Source organism: Archocentrus centrarchus, chromosome 21, assembly GCF_007364275.1.
Source record: "Archocentrus centrarchus isolate MPI-CPG fArcCen1 chromosome 21, fArcCen1, whole genome shotgun sequence".
Lineage (NCBI taxonomy): Eukaryota > Metazoa > Chordata > Actinopteri > Cichliformes > Cichlidae > Archocentrus > Archocentrus centrarchus.
In genome coordinates this window covers 28,249,491-28,266,791 of record NC_044366.1, presented here as the reverse complement: position 1 = coordinate 28,266,791, position 17,301 = coordinate 28,249,491, and the positions used below count along the sequence as shown (strand labels likewise).

General features: G+C 40.5%; 1 protein-coding gene across 2 annotated transcripts in view; it reads left to right on the top strand.

Moving 5' to 3' along the window:
• Positions 1–519: 519 nt before the first annotated feature.
• The window catches only part of LOC115800426 (radixin), a 44,671-nt gene continuing 27,889 nt past the window's right edge, over positions 520–17,301 (top strand). Inside the window, exons 1-2 of one of the 2 annotated variants that reach the window (XM_030757778.1) lie at positions 520–801; positions 11,701–11,800. In XM_030757778.1, the coding sequence (XP_030613638.1) occupies positions 11,789–11,800 (12 nt within the window). In that variant the 5' untranslated portion in view covers positions 520–801; positions 11,701–11,788. Of the gene's footprint in view, positions 802–823; positions 1,062–11,700; positions 11,801–17,301 lie in introns of those variants that run through there. The other variant, XM_030757779.1, reaches the window with a different exon arrangement.

Below are 17,301 nucleotides of genomic sequence, written 5' to 3'. Positions count from 1 at the left end.
CGCCTCACACTGAAGCTGATATCGAACAGATCTGGAGCACAGCAAAGGAGTTAGAGCTGCATGCTCACTGTTCCGTTGATGTTCCTAACTTAATGTTTGACTGTGCCCGCAAGATTTGCACAAATGTTGACTTCTAACGTGAAAGGTCCCAGTGCAAATTATCATCATATTTGCAGCAAAATCAAGCAATCAAATTAAAAAAAAAAAAAAGAAAGAAGAAAGAGAGAGACTACATTCAGCAAACCTTGGCTTGCTTTGGTCCTTTTAGCTTAAAGTCCATCCAAAACAGCAATTTACCCTCAACACTTTTCAATCACACGTCTGTAAACTTTGCTGACACGTTAAATAGCAGCGGGGGGGGGGCTTGTCAAAATAAAATGTGACCCAATACAGTCACCAGAAGAGGCTGCGGGGTGTAAAACGTCTCCTTTTTGGGTATGATGAGCTTTGGAACCCCAGCTCTGCACCCCACAGCAGGCTGCTCTGCAGAGTTTCAGTCGCAGGGTGGGTGAGGGAGGGAGTGAATCTGCAGGACTCGGCTCACCACGCCTCGGTACGGTGAGTTCGTCAGCCATATTGACTACCTCTTCTCCGGTCGTGGGAGACTGGCGGAGGAGTCTCCTCCAATGAAGCCTGTATCACTATAGCTACACTCCCAATACGCAGCGTGTCCGGGAACCTGCGCAGATAACGGGAACGTGAAACGGTCTATTTTTAATCGCTGTGGATATATAAAGTACTGCTGCCTGCTGGAGGGGGGTGACAGTTGGGACACATCCTCGGCGCAGCTAGGCGTTAGAGGTGAGTTTGACCGTCTTCATCTCTGCCTGCCCTTCCTTTCCTTTAAGCCGTCCAAATGAGGAGGGATTTATTTTCTTCCCTGGGCTGGAGAACGGCAACTGTGTCCTTTTTTTCTTTCTTTTTTTAACACTGACCGCTGACGAGGAGCACAACTTATTTCCTAGCGCAATTTGACAGGCAGGTTAAAGGCGGCCGTGGCTCAGGTTTTGCTTCACCTCAGTTCTAACCGGCTCCTTGCACGTTTCAGGACGGGAGGACGGGTGAGTGACCCAGTGTCAGCCAGTGTTGAGCAGTCATGGTCATTAGTTGCATATCTATTTGGAGATTCAAACGGAATACATTTCAGCTATCATGAGTTCCTCGGAGCGCTTGACTAATTATTTTATCAGCCGCACAGGCGAGCTGGAGCGTGCCCACCTTTGCTGCTGAAATCGAGCTGTTTGTGTGCAGGAAGGCAATGATGCTGTGCTGAAAAGCTGCGAGCGGAAACAATGTTTCTTGCTGCTGTTTGCAACTTTTGTAGCGACTGCCGCGGGCGCTGACAACGCGCCTTTCTTTCTGCGACAATGTCGAAAACAGGCGCTGCTGAAACGAGATTAGCACGTCGTTATGCTGAAGCTGTTGGCAGGTGCTGTTCGGGGACTCGTTTCTTGTGGTCAGGGCACTTTGGAATACTTGCGGCCGATTTAAATCCCCGCTGTTTTTGCGCTGCCTCAAAGCTTTAAACATTAAGCCAAAAAAACAAAAACTTTGCTTTAAGTATCACTTTTTTCCCCCTCTGTCAGCAAGATACGCACATGTTCAGGGTAGCAAGCTTGGTCTCCGTTTATACAATTTCAGTGAGTTTAAGTGTAAATCACACAGAGTTGGACGGACAGGTCTGGCTTTCGCACAGAAATAACGGTCTTTAATTCAGTCACGTTAGCGCGCGCACACGCAGCGCTCGCGGTCCATCTGGCACAAACAGATGCTCCGTCGGCGTCAGGCAAATTACGAGCTGCTGATTGGCCTCATTACACCACAGCGAGGGAATTTATTGGCCAGTCTTCCTGTCGCTCAAAATTCTCCTGTTGCTCCCGTCCCGCCCACTCCTGGGACCGAGTTACAACTCATTTGAGAAGGAGGCTCTGCGCACCGTGACATCAGATACCTTTGACTGCTGGTTTTAGATTTCTCTCAGCTGTACTGTTTTTTTTGTTTTTTTTTTTCGGGTAACCTGTTGAATAATCCCATGGCACGAGGCCAGAAAAGGAGAATGTCTTGTCTTGTTCTTAACACACATATGTGCTAATTTCTGAAAAATATACTCTATTAACAGACAGGATAGAAAGTAACTGCCTACCCACTGGCTGAACTTATTATTTTAAAATGAGCCCTTATTGTACCAAGAGAGGCATGTACAGTAAAGACACTCCAAAAATGGCAATAACAGCTGTATCTCTCTGCTATGTTAGGAAGCAAAATAGGTCAGGGTTTTCTTTATTCTAAAGCAATTTAAACCAACCAGAAGAATGTTAATAATAAAACAATTTGCCAGCTGGAACGATTTAGAGTATTCACACACCACCTGCCAATGTGAAACTGCTCTACTATGTTATGGTATTGGCTGTGTCCACGCTGAGTGAAGTTTTCGCTTATCAGCCTTGTTAGAGAAAACTGGTGCAGTTTCTGGTGTTTTGTTGCTGTTTTCAGTGTCTCATACTGGGGTTCACACTAGTGCTTTAATATTTGGTGCTTTCATTTGTCCTGTTTTTGGATGCGTGCCAAGTCCAGTTTAATTGAAAACAATGGATGAAGCCAAAATGAATGTGCCAGAAATATCTATTATAGCCATTCGCTGCATTGTAAAGGTGCATGCATGCATTAGTAACAAGTTCAAAAGGTGCTCTGCATTGCAGTTGGAATTTGGGTTGAACACTAAACAAAAATAATCGTAAATCTCTGACTATTCAAGTGGAAAAACAGATAAAAAATACAAACCCACAATGAGTTATTATGATATTCAGACATAAGGCTGACTGGTTGCAGCATCTTAATGTTTATGCCTTTCTGTGTTATATATTAGTAACATTTGTTGCTTTAGATTTTTTTTCTTCCAAATCGTACTGTAATCAGTTATAGCACTAAAGCATATGTTGTAGATGTTTTACTTGGTCAGCATAAACTGGGAACAGGGAGCCAATACTTCAGCTGCAGAGGCCTGATCACAGACAGATACTATCTAGTTTCTCTCATGTCTCTCTTACTTATAGCACCTCGACGCCATGCCTTCTCTTTCACTTTCTTTGCCTGTGTCCGCCCCTCTCTTTCCTGTGCTCTTTAAAATTGGCTTTAGTAACTTGGTGTATGAAGAATTCTGGCATAGAGGTCATGGTTTAGGAGGGGCCACAAATGCAGACGCCCTTTGTGCATCTCCGTAAATTAAACAGGCTGCTTTCACACTCAGCCGCAGTCATTACACCTGCATCTTGAGCGTGCGTTTGTTTTTAGTTGATTAACTTCATCTTCTGCAGTTGACTGTCAAGATTCACCGTCATACTCCATGTCTCCCCCCCCATCCTACCCACTCTGTGTGTTCTGTTTCCACCAATTTAAAAAAAAAAAAAAAAAAAAAGTTCAGTGTCTAAGTTTAATGCTCGGAGGTGGTCGCATAGAAGCCACTATTCACTGCATATTCTTTGTTATATTTGAGGACCTGATCAAAACTCACACCTTTTCAGTGGCTAAAAGGCAGTTTGTGTTGAGTTTCAGAGGTCACACCCTGCACAGGCCATTTGTGTTGAATCACAGTCTCCCCCTCCAACACTCACCGAGGAGTCAATTGGCTATTTATTTAACTAAAGCTTTGTTTTCTAAGCAGTTGGCGCAGATTCCTGCTGTTGTAACAGCTGCTGGAAGTTAAGCGTGCATGCATGTGTGTGTGTGTGTGTGTGTGTGTGTGTGTGTGTGTGTGAACTGTGGCACTTAACAGCAGGACATTTTGTAGCCTCTGCAAACACACATGTAATGACAGAGTTTTACCAACAGCAGCAGTCACTTTTGTCAGTCAAGCAGGCAGTTTTTTATATTTAAGTTATCACTATGGAAATGGACTGGGTAAAGGAAGCATGTGAAGTTGTTGGGCAGTCGACAATGAGCGAGCACGGCAGCGGCTGAAACAGATCCAACTCCAAATTTATGAGTGGGGATTCTTTTTTTTTTTTTTTTTTTTTTCTTTGGCAGTTACTTTTTTGCAGACGCAAAAACAAAATCATTTTTCCAACATAATTTTGTTGTTTTTGCTTGTTCAAATAAATCAAAACCATAGGCTGAATTTGTAAAGAAAGTCACGACAGTATCTCCACATATGATTGCCAGCTCAGCTTAACGCGAAGTGTTAAATGGGAAAGGAGGAAGACAAGCGAGAGGGATTTCTAAAGTGAGGCAACAGGAAGATCTATAAAAGTGTGTGTAAAATGCAACCGTGTTGGTGTTCAGCTTGAGAAAATGAGACAGATGAAAGAAAGTAATGTGCACTGAGAGAAGGGCTTCTTTCTGCATGAATGGTGACCTGGAAGCTATGTCCGCTTGGGAGTGACCCTCTGGTTTCACTGAATGGAGACACACATACACACACACCCTGAAAACATATATCATATGTTTTTTGAGACCTTTTTTTTTTTTTTCTTAAAGGCTTGCTTTATACTGTTTTGCAGAGCACTGTGCAGCTCACCTTTAGGTGTGCTACACTCCTGGTTTCAACAGAAAGCAGTGCAGCCACTTCAAGACTCTTAGCATTCAGTGTCATTATCTATCTCCTGGCTGCAGGTATATGGGTCAAGTGAAGCTTTGAATTCTTATGTGTTGCTGACTTTTTTTTTTTTTTTCTCCCATCAGTGCACTATTGTACTCCTCCCTTACTGTCGCTCAACCTTAATGATGTGAAATAGAAAGACACAGTGCAAGCAGTTGGAGATGCAGGGTTGGAAGAAAATTGAACAGGGTGACCCAGCTGATAAACTCATTACAGGCTTTATATTTTGCAGTCTTCCTACTTTAAATTTAAGTTATTCAGCCAAGGGACTTAAACTGATAGTATTTCAATGTCTTGACTTGTGCGTGTGGCTGTTAGTAATTTTGGGGTGAAATCATTTTGGATATGCTTACTAGAACCCTGGGTTTCCAGTGAAAAAGGATCTGACTCATTATGCATTTTTGGTGCTGATACAGATACTAGTTTTTATTTTTATTTTTTTTAATTCATTATAACATATATTTGTCAGCTGGAGCTGTTGTGCAGCGCTTGTTAACGGCTGCCCATGTTTATTTGGCAGATAGTTATCAGCAGTATTTCCTATCTTGTGTTTTTCCTGGCTCTGTGGTCAAGTTGCTGTTCTGGCAACCCTTGATATCATATATTATAATAATAAATAGTGCAGTATTATAGACGGTGGAGTTGAACCCTCTCGTCTGGGGAAAATTATGAAATGACAATTTCTTAACTACAACAATAATTTTTTTTTTTCCATTACAAAAATATATTGTTTCTGCACAAACTGGAAAACCTGTATGGCAATACTGATGTATCTTTGATAGGCAAATATCAGCTGATAACAGCCAACCAATACATCTGTCAGCCTCCTTTAGGCCTCAGTCACACAGGCTTAAAGACTGATCAGTAATGGAAGACACCAACTTCCATGCAAACTCGCACTACAGCTCGGAGGGTAAATGGTAAGTTGAAAAAGTGCAACGAAGACCGGAAACAGATCATTCACCTTCAAAGTAAAAGTTGCACCTTTTGAAATTTGTTGGTTGCAGCAGTAAGTCACAACTTTTACATTGAAGGTGGACGGTCTCCTTTTCTGATTTGCGTGTTAACCAGGGGGTCACTGACCTGTCTCTAGGCCTGCATGAAGGGGGCTTTTGCACTTGATTTCACACCGACTACCATCAACCATTTGACAATTTTTGAGGAATACAAATTTTTCCCCTCACGACTGGAGATTGTCAGATTGTGTCTGGGCCTGTGTTTTTGTGGCACCGTTTATAAATGATGCTGTTTCAATCTGTTCAACTACTAGAAGAAAACCTAATTCAGTAGTATATAAAGTTGAAACTGGTACTGTTACAATAGAAGAATAGATGGTTTTAGCTTTTTTTTTGTGATACAAAACTTTGGCTTGGGAGCAGATTTGGATACTTCTGTTGTTGTCAGTAATATTACCACCCCAGTACTGCTGAGAGTAAAATCAAGCTTTAGCAGTCCTAAACCTTTAACTTCCCTCTGAAGTCTCCAGTGTTTCAGACAGTAGTTTTGCTCATGCTTCCGGAATAATGATTAAAACATGATTCTGCTGTCCTTCACTTATTATTTTAACTAGTTTTAGTTCAAGAAGTGGTCTAGAGGTCACTCATATTATAATCTTGGCTTAGTTGAGATGCTTCTGCACCTCAAGAAAGAAGCTCATCTGACTGCCAAAGCTCCCTTTGAACAAAAATGTATTCCGGGCCTTGGATACCTTTAGGATTTGGCCCCCAAAGGATGCTGATGTGATGATAGAAGGCCTGACTGAGACTGAGCGGTGCATTGATTTGCAGGTCATAGCCCACAGTCATGTGGCACATCAAAAGGAATTTCTAACAGACTAATGTAAAAGAGAGAATTTAGGGTTAGGTGTAAAAGAGAGAAAATTAGGACGTGTGTACAATGCTCTCAGATGTGATTATAAAATTTTCAGTTTGCCTCAAGAATATTCAAATATGTAATAATCCATTTGCCAGAATTGTACTGGGGATGGAAATATGTAGGACAGTTATTTAGCACATTAAGAAAATGGATCTACACTGACTTCTGCAAACTACTCAACTGAAGTTAGATGTCTAAGTTAATTAGTTTTATTAACTAATCAAGTACTGTTTTCTATTCAGTGAACGTATCTATAGCCTAATCATTTGTGTGTGATTATTGTAAAGCCTGCTTTATGCAGAGACATGCTAGTTCTCAGCCTCAGCCTCACAATGATGTTTTCCAGTCTTGGAGGTATAGGTCTGTTTAAATGGAATGATTAATGGGAAGACATCACTCATACAAACCTGGCAGTCAGGGGTAACAGAAACTGTGACTTCTAACAATGCACAGCAAGTGCTTTACACAGCACTGAGTCGATTTGAAAGCAGTTTCTTTTGTGACATACTGAATATTTTAAGTGTGCCAGTTCACAAAGCAAACCCAGTTTGCTTCAATTATTTTGGAACTGAAAACATAATAAATGTTGAGTAAATGTTCTTGGATGGTTTGTTACGGTCATGTTAAGTAGCGCAAAACCTTTCCAGTAACTGAGATATTTAGAGAGAACCAAATCTTTCAGTGTTGGTTTGTTTTCTTCTCAGACCCAGCCTAAGCTTGTGTCTGAGCCTGGTTTAATGCTTTGTGCTGACACTTGAGGAATGTCTATTTCTGGCCTCACACATCACAAAGATCTGGCACCTACGGGACACCTACTAACTGCTCTCTTTACATTCTAATCATTTTAGGTAACAAGATGTACTAGATAAACCCACACTGTACAGATAGCATCACAACTCTCAGTAAGCAAGTCCAGAGCCATGATGGAGCTCATGCAAATGACTTCATTTTTTCTGTCTGCTGTTTGTTTCTATTCTTCATTCTTTCCCTGAATCTCTCTGTAACTAACCACTGTTTTCTCTCCTACCCTCCGGTTCTCATTTGTTCTTTATGCAGTTCAGCACGCTGAGTTTAATGGTGGTACAGTATGAGTCGAGGACTGCTCCTCTGTTTAGCTTCATCTGAACAATGGGGAATATTCTGCAGTAGTCAAAGGATCTCAGCAGCATCTGCATATGTGTGTATGTGTGCTTATTAGGCTGACTCCCAATCAAAAATATTGCTGCTTTAGTCTGCTCCTTTCTTCTTGTTCTGTTTTGGTAGTAAAGCATGCAGTTAATAGTGCTTCACTGAGTTTGTGATTGAACCTTATAATCATATCGAATGGCCCGTTTATCTTATTTTGACACTGTGCTCACCTCAGCAGTTTTCTGTTTGGAAAGGTGTCCATGTTCCCTTATTTGCCAGAAGTAAATCTGTGTTGTCAGTGCTATTTTCAGTCAGTGTAGACATGGTTCAGTCAGAGGCATGTAGGTAAAGGATTATTTAAGAGGGCTAATCCCACCTTTACAAACACAGTTAATATAACATTTACATTGTGGTACTGATCTCTGACTGTTGCAGTATAAAGAAACGTCTCCAAAGCCTAACCACTCAACATATATATATATATATATATATATATATATATATATATATATATATATATATAGATATATATATATATATATATATATATATATATATATATATATATATATATATATATTATATATAATGGTGATAAAAGATTTCTAACGTCACGTTAAGCAGCTGCTGTTTGATACATTGTTATGCAGATATGTGGCTTACATAGTTGTCCAGATAATAGTTCAAGTCATAAATAGCCGAGGAAATCCTTATGAACACTGATCTGTGCATGAGTTCTTAGACTTAGAACACTGGCATGCCTGCTGTATGTATAGACAGTTTGGCAGGTGATACAGCTGTGTAACTGCAACTGATATCGAGAGTGACGCTAAGGATTTCTCATTCGGCAGCGTTCTCACATATCTCTCACGCATCCGTGCTGGGAGGAATGGAGAATGCACTGATAACCCTGGGTACACGCAGGATACATGAAAAAAAATAGATTCAGCACAGTATCGCAATATTTTGTGTTGCGATATTATATCAATACAGGGACACCAAATCTTGACATTTTATTAAATACATTAAAGTACGCTGGGAATATTACAAACAAGATGCACCACCATCCTGAGATAACATTAGCCAAGCAAACTTACATTAAATCAGCTCAACTGAAAAACCATCCAACATTGGACACACTTAGCTTGACAAGCGATCTCATAATTGTGAGGAAGCTAATGGCTCAGTCACACGAGTCAAAGAAGGACCTCACATTTACAAAAAATCTGTGGCTGCCTGTAGGGCTGCAGGTATCAGTTATTCTAGTAATCGAGTATTCTATTAATTATTACATCGATTAATTGAGTAATTGGAAAAGATACTTTTCTTACTAATGAGCAATAATAAATAATCAAAAGAGAAAAAAACACGTCTTTTAAAATGAACTGCTCGTTTTCCATTTAGGAAATTGCAGCTTTTTTTAATAGTTTAACTGCGTACATCTGTCAAAAATACTAACCCTTTCATTGTATTTATGTGCCATATTAAAAACATTTTCTAAATGCAAAAATAAGAAATCACAAGCACAGCAATGTCAAATACAGTAAGGTATACATACAATCTAAACTAAGGCATAAAATAGCCTTTACTTTGTCCTCTTGGAAGACTTTCTACATCAGTAGAGTTCTGACAGTGTTGTATCTCCTGGATGGGGTAGATTGGTGTGTGTATGTGTGTCTGCATGTTTAAGTGTGTTAGTGAATGAGTCAGTATGTGTGTCTTTTAAAGGATCATGAAGAAAAGTGAGCACATCAGCGTTCTCAGAACTGACGTTTGTCCTGTGCTTTGATGCAACACTTCCTGCTGCAGAAAACAGAAGTTCTGATAGTGTACATGTAAAAATGAACGTTAATGATAATTCAGTGTCCAACCCAACAGCCCCAGGTCAGTGGCTCAGTGTTTTACATGTATACACTATATTGCCAAACGGTTTTGCTCGTCTGCCTTCACACACATATGAACTTGAGTGACATCCCATTCTTAATCCAGAGGGTTTAATAAGATGTCGGCCCACCCTTTGCAGCTATAACAGCTTCAACTCTCCTGGGAAGGTTTAGGAGTGTTTATGGGCATTTATGACCATTCTTCCGGAAGTGCATTGTGAGGTCAGACACTGATGTTGGATGAGAAGGCCTACTTACAGTCTCTGCTCTAATTCATCCCAAAGGTGTTCTATCAGGTTGAGGTCAGGACTCTGTGCAGGCCAGTCAAGGTTCTTCCACACCAAACTTATATATATTAGTCATGTTGGAACAGGAATGGACTAGTTCCAACTGTGTAAAATTGGGAGCCCTATTTTACACTTGGCACAATGTAGTCAGACAAGTTTCGTTCTTCTGGCAACCACCAAACCCAGACTCATCCATTGCATTGCCAGACAGAGAAGCGTGATTCCTCACTCCAGAGAACATGTCTCCACTGCTCTAGAGTCCAGTAGCAGCGTGCTTTGCACCCCTGCATCCAACACTTTGCATTGTACTAGGTGATGTAAGGCTTGGATGCAGCTGCTCGGCCGTGGAAACCCATTTCATGAAGCTCTCTACACACTGTTCTTGAGCTAATCTGAAGGCCACATGGAGGGCTGTAGAGATTGACTTTGCAGAAAGCTGGTGACCTCTGTGCACTATGCGTCTCAGGACATGTTCCCCCTTTAGCCTCACCTCTGCTTGCTGCAGGTATCGTTGCTATATAAGGACTGCTGCTGTCATCCTTCTGATTTAAACATTGTGTTAAACTAAGCTAACAGTTAATCTGTATACATACACTTTTATTTTAACTTCTGTAACTTTATTGGAGATTTTCGTGGTGTAGAAAAAACGGTGGTGGGTGGACCAGCTACAAAGTTCACTGCTCTTCATGTTGGCACTTGTTGATCAGGTGGTTGGATGAAGGGCTCCTCCAGCTTTTTCCAGTAATGGTTTTAATGGTGATTTACAGGAACAAGCGCTGCTGTTTTGGATGCTTGGAAAATGTTTTTTCGCTCCACCTGAGCTCACCGTCTCAGTAACAGCTCTGTCTCTTTGTGTTTCACCGTGTGTGCGCAGACAGACTCTGGCTCCACGTTAAACTGTGACATCATTGTCACTGCTGTGGTTGTGTTATCAGGTTTGCTGAAAAAATGGGGACTACATGGACATAATGTTGTAATGCTTTTATTCACATGCGTGCTCCTAAATACGTTTCTATTGCAGGTCCATTTTAAGTCAGAAATGTGATTAAACAAAGCATCAAAGCGAACACTTTGTGACCAAGATTTTTTTTTAACTCTGAGGATATGCAGTTGAAAAAAATGTGATACAGTAAATCTCAATACATGTTATTGCAATACTCAGCATATCACAATAATATTTTCCAGCAAGTGAAGCACTGTGATATACCGTGCCGTGAAGTGTCTGGTGATTCCCATCTCTGCATACCCTCTTCTTCAGATGCGGAGTTTTAGAGAGCAAAAAATTCTTGACTCCTGAGTTGGTGGAAACCCATGCAGGCACGAAGAGAGCATGCAGACTCCACGCAGAAAGCCCCCCTCAGCAGGCCAGGGGATTTGAACCCAGAACTCGGTTTGCTGAAGGATGGCAGAACTAGACCTCTATATTGATCAGTTATGGTCGGCAGTTTTTTTTTGTAGTTAAAAATCACTGTAGTTACAGTTACTTACAGCATGGCAATATGAATCCAGTTAGTTTAGGTATGCGCAGTGTGACTAAAATGTGAAGTTTATCTGTTCCAGCAGATGCTGTGAAATCTATCCATCCATATGTCCATCTTCTTCCACTTATCCAATTTAGGCTCATGGGGAAGCTGGAGTCTATCCCAGCTGTCATAGGGCTGTGAAATGATTATTAGAAACATTACCACGTAAGGAAGAGGTCGGTACGATGAAGGGAAATGAATTACGCATTGTTGTCAGTGGATTCTTTGTTTCTCATCTTTGTCTCTTCTAATAGTGGCACTATTCTAGCTTCAAGACAATGTATAATTGTACTGTAAAAACAGAGAGATACAGGGAAAAAAAATGCACCACAGCGTACCCCTGGGGCTATACCTACTTTATGTTTTTGTTATTTGTTGACATTTGTTTTTTTTGTCACTCTGTGTCTTAGGCGCTGGTGCCCATAGCGAGGCAGGATAACGGAGGACGACTTCTTCCTGTTTGATCATCAACAGGGGACAGGCGGAGAGAGGAGAAAGATGCCCAAACCGGTTAGTACCTATATTGGGAATTAATGGTTCACTTGCCCCGTCATATAGAGATACTGGCTAAACTGCTATTGTTATGCACTGCGAGATTTTCCCAGTTATCAGATTGCAGAGTTTTAGGGCGTTGTTGCATTAATTAATTTATTTATTTATTAATTTTCTTTTAATTCTCTGGTTAGAATTGCAGTTGGAAGGCTAATCTTTGCTAATTGTTTTCTGCAGTATGTAAGGGTACCACAAGTTTGGATTTGCATTTTGCATGTAATTAAAAAAAACAAAAAACAACAACAATAAATGACTTGAGGTTCTTAACACATTAAAGCTGAAATCTAAATTCATATCACACATGAAGTCTTAAGACTCAATTTCTACCTTCACTGACTGCAACCTCGGGCAGTGTTAATTTTGACAGCAAATTTTGATTTAGTTTTAGTCATAGTCTTTTGACGAAAATGTAATTTTAGTTTTAATCATAATTTAGTCATCTGAATAGTTTTTATTTTAGTCTAGTTTTAGTCGCCGAAATTATCATAAGAATATAGTCGACTAAATCTACAGTCGATTTAGTCGACTAAAATATAAAGGGTGTAAAATGTAAATGCTTTTTCTTCAGTTCCCTCGAATTAGTCATTATACACACTTACACAAAATTAAACATTTATTAAAAATATGTAATACTATTAATATTAACATTAGCGTTTCAACTGCTTTCCACACACCTGATCATTAACACCACCTTACTGAGATAATATGAGCGTTTACAGCAGGACGCTCTGAAAGGTACAGGCAGTGTTCAGGACTAAGATTAGGAAAGGCTAATCCACCGCCGTGTGGAGATTTTCTCTAAACACAAACGCCAAACTGGGAAAACACTTTACCCTGCATGACATTAAAGTGCTGACCTTTGCATGGAGATCTGGGTGACTGGTTTGCAGATGTTGTTTAAGATTTGTCGTGTTTTTACCCGCGATAGTCGCCCTACATGGTTTACACATTGTTTCATTTGTCACAACGTCAAAGGACAAATGTGTCCATACATCGGCTCTTCTCTTTCTCCCTGCTGACGTTGTTTACATAACTTAGCTCATCGGAAGTAAAGAAAACTCACAGGCTAGTTTGTCCTTCCTGGGTTTAGAGCAAATTTGCGCAACTGTGCGTTTGATTGGATGTTTTCCTAACTTCCCCTGCCCTGTCACAAAATTAAACAAGTTCTGATTGGTTTTCGTCCCCGCCAAGCATTTCTGTCTCGTTTTCATTCGTTGACGAAAGTGTCAATTGATTTTGTTATCGTTTTTATCCTTTTTAGGTAGTTTTTATTTAGTTATTGTCATGAAAAAAAGGTTCGTCAACGAAAACTATGATGAAAAAATTTCATCAACGAAATTAACACTGACCTCGGGTGTATTAAGTTCAAAGATGGCAGCCCATCCAGTTAGTGCAACAAGCCTTCATGGGTTTGTATGGGCAGTTTCACACTTAATAAAATCTGCATCAGTGTACTAAATTAAGTGATTTTTCCCTTGCACTTATAAATACAATGTAAAACTGGGGTTTTCTGTCAAACATTATGTAGGATCACCAAACGCTAAAACACACAAACAAAGCTTTTCTCAGGATTGTTTACACACAAATACCAGTTTTTATATAAGTGCCTTGAGGCGACTGTTTGTTGTGATTTGTGCAATATAAATAAAATTGAATTGAATATCACAGCTGCAGTAGTTAAATTGCCTTTTTTTACAACATTCAAACAATATTCCTCGAGTTAGCAGCGCATGAGATGAGGATCATCAGTTTATGTACAGCAGCTCTGGTTTTCCTCCATTGAATGGTGCTGTAGAGGTTAAAGCTTCTGGCTGAGAAAAGAGGCTGATTGGAACCCAGGATGGGTTTTAGGCTCTGATAAGAAATGGGTGGGGGGGGGCATTGTTCTTTTTTTTCTTTTTTTTTTTCTTCTTAAAGTGTAGCTTGAGGCAGTAGCACTTGTGACATGAACTACATAAGTCCAGATTTTCTCTTCAGCTCTACTAGTCAGAAGTGGTGCTTTAGAGGACACAGACACAGAGTTTTTGGGATAACATGCAGGCACGCACAGAGGCACAACAGTCAGCCACTTTGTGGGATTGTCCTGTCTGTTGAAGGGGGAAAAAAAACACAAAGAGGGCTTTCTCTGCTCTATATTTAGACTGAAGGACACTGGGAACTTTCATGGTGCTGTGACACAAACACGTAGAGGCTGAGATTGCACTGCAGCTTAAATAACAGGATTACACTTTCATGGCTGTGATGCATTTTCTAGCAGTCATTTTAATATTTCTTTAGAAACACATTGTAACCTCCTCCTCACCAAATATGGCCTGGACCTCGATGTAGTTTTAACTTAATGTGGGACTTAAGTGTTATGTTTCTGGATGATAGAATTAATAATTTGATATAAAAATTATGGGTGACATTTTCCCTTTGCCTGTTTGTTGCATATTCAGATGCTGTCTGTGCAGTATTATACTACTACCTAAGCTATACAGCTAAGTTAACAGAAGTTTGTTAGACGATCAAAGTTGTTTAAATTAAACAACATCGTGGACAACTATAGATTGGTTAAGCAACTCATGCATGATTATGAACCTCAAGTAAATTCTAACAATAGGTTCAAAGCAGATTACAGATGGAGCAGATAGAGATCAGTAAAAACTAAAGCAAGGACAGGAAGCTGGACGTCGTAGGGCTTTTATGATCCTGCTGCATGTACATGCTGGCTGCTTACACAGTTTTCCAGAGCCAGAGAGCAATTGAACTGAGCCCTTGGCTCATCAGTCTCAGTAATGGAGAATTAGGCCAGACACAATTCCTGGAAAGAGATAGGGATCGGAGGGGGAAAAAAAAAAAATCAGCAAGAGGATGGGAGGTGAAGCATGAGACAGAAGGTGATAGAATAGAGAGATGATGAAGAGATGCAAAAAAGATGAAACGGTTCATAAGAAAGAGGAAGAAAATGAGAGAAGAGCAGATAAAATGTCCCTGTCTATAAGGGAGAATTTTTGATATGAAAATAATTTGAGGCAGTTTAACAGGTTTTTAACAACAAAGATGAATACCTGTGTAAAGAGGTTAGCTCAGGGATGATGCTTGGGGTGAGAGACATATATGTTGATGGACAGGAGGGGGGAAAATGCAGAAGTGAAAGAGAAATTTGTAATGAAAGCTTAGATTATTGAAACTCACCATAGGGAGGGAAAACAAAGGGATAAAAGAGGATTTGGGGGAGGACTGAGTGACAGGCACTTTGTTCACGTCCAGTCTAGAAAAACGACACCCAAGCTACCCTTGAGGGGAACTCCCACTCCGGTTACATTAGACTGCAGTTTGACATTAAGCCTAGCCGTTGAATAGTAAACACATCAGCCCTTTCACTGCTTCATCTATGCATTCGGCTTTCCTGAAAATGCTTAAATGTCACTTCACATTACAAGCTGAAGCTGAGTTCCTCCTGCAGGCATGCCTGATAGCCATCGACCACATAAGTAGCCTGACTCCATTAGCTCAAAGCTAATGAACAACAAAAGAAGAAACTGTAGACATGAAAAACACATCAGCTGAGATGACCCAAAAGATTTGTAGTGTTTGTCTTGGTGAGCCCTGTTGACCCTCTGAAAGGCAAGGCAGGCTAAGCTAGTTAGCCTCAGGCAAGCCATTAAAAAGCAAGTTTGCCCTGGACCATAACCCTCCCCAAAGCAGTGTTTTTAATGGTGTTTTTGTGAGTACACACCCCTAACCCAACATGGGCGACCCCTGCTACGTACTTCTTTCATGTAATTCAAAGTTGGGGTTGTACAAAATGGGTCTGTGTCAGTATCCAGAAAGGGATTGCTGCAAAAATAGTTTATACCATGAAATTTCCTCACATTTTCCATGTTGTACTCTCACTGAGAGAATTTTATATTCCCTCTGTCCTAACTTTTATCATATAAGCTTGATAATGAAACACAGTAGCTGAACTCCCCTTCACAAAAATCTTAAGAGCTTGGATTTGATTGAATTTTGAATTTAAGGACACTTGGACTAAAGGAAGATCTCATTCAGGTTTGTTGGTCAAAGATCAACGTGATTGTGACCATACATCACGCAACATTACTGTCCATAACTCAAGAACTTGAATGCAACATTCAATAGAATTTGACAAATTTTTAATTGCTTAAAATGTGTGGTGTCATGACCGGGGAGGAAACGGGCGAGGAAGGGCAAACACGCAGGACTCCAGAGATTGGCATAACATAAAGGTATTTATTTAGATTGGGGAAAAAACGAATATAAAAACCTTGGAAGGGAGACGAAGGGCAGACACAGGGAGCACAGGAACACGCGGGCACAAAACATCAACGACGCAACAACAGGCAGAGAAAACGCAGGACTTAAATACACAGAAGGGCTGATGAGGGAAGAGGAAACCGGTGGGAACACAGGTGACACTGATAACTAAGACGAGACCAGAGGGAAGCAAAACTGAATACAACAGACAGGGGCTGGACGAATATCAAAATAAAACAGGAAGTATGACAAGGGAACAGAGACGCAAACCTGACACAGAATACAGGGAGACACAAGGAACTAGAAATAACTGAGGGCAACTATAACAGACAAAACAACCTGAGAAAACGGAAACCATACCAAGAAAACATAAAACACTGGGCCACCGGCCCGGGACATGACATGTGGGGCTTGACTTGTCTTGATACACTGTGTATATGTCATCATTTATGACATGAGCAAACAGTGCTTTAAGTTTAGTTTTATAATGAAGCTGGGAGTCACACATCTCTTGCATTTTTACACAGCAAGCACTCTAGTTAACTTTGTTGCCCATAGAGAGGTCAGAGTTCACAGTGATGCTTTGTTGAGCCCTTGCAGATTATCTTCTTTGCTGTTTTAATCTTGTATTCAAGTTTAGAGTAAAGCAAAAACAAACCAAAAAAAAAAAAAAACAGTACGGGTTGACAGGTTAGACTGGAGCCACTGTGACACGTCTAATATTAGGAACCAACCTGACTTTGAGCAACATGTCTGCCTGGGTGAGTGCAGGATGTGTTTGTTTGCTGTGTGTGTTTGTAGGAATGAGCATCAGACCTTTTTAATCGAGGGTGTGAGAAGCGGTGGGGCATCGTACATTATTGATTTATTGCTGCGTTTTGCACATGTTGCCCCTCCTGGCATGGGTGTCCCTGTGGGCCAGGGGCTTGTAGAGATGGGGAAGTGAGCCGTCGCTGGAGGCTATAAATATTTTAGATGGCTACTTTCATTATATAATGGGAATTATCAAGTCACTAAATCTAATTAGAGGAAGGGTGTGAAGATCAGCACTACTTCCACCCCAGCCTACATTCAGTCACTGTTTTAGTGTAATGTATTTAACAGCTATGTTTTCAAGGTTTATGGATAAAACATTAAATTATAAAGCTGTATTCATGTTGATTTACTACATAGTGATTTATAGAAAAAAAATCATATGG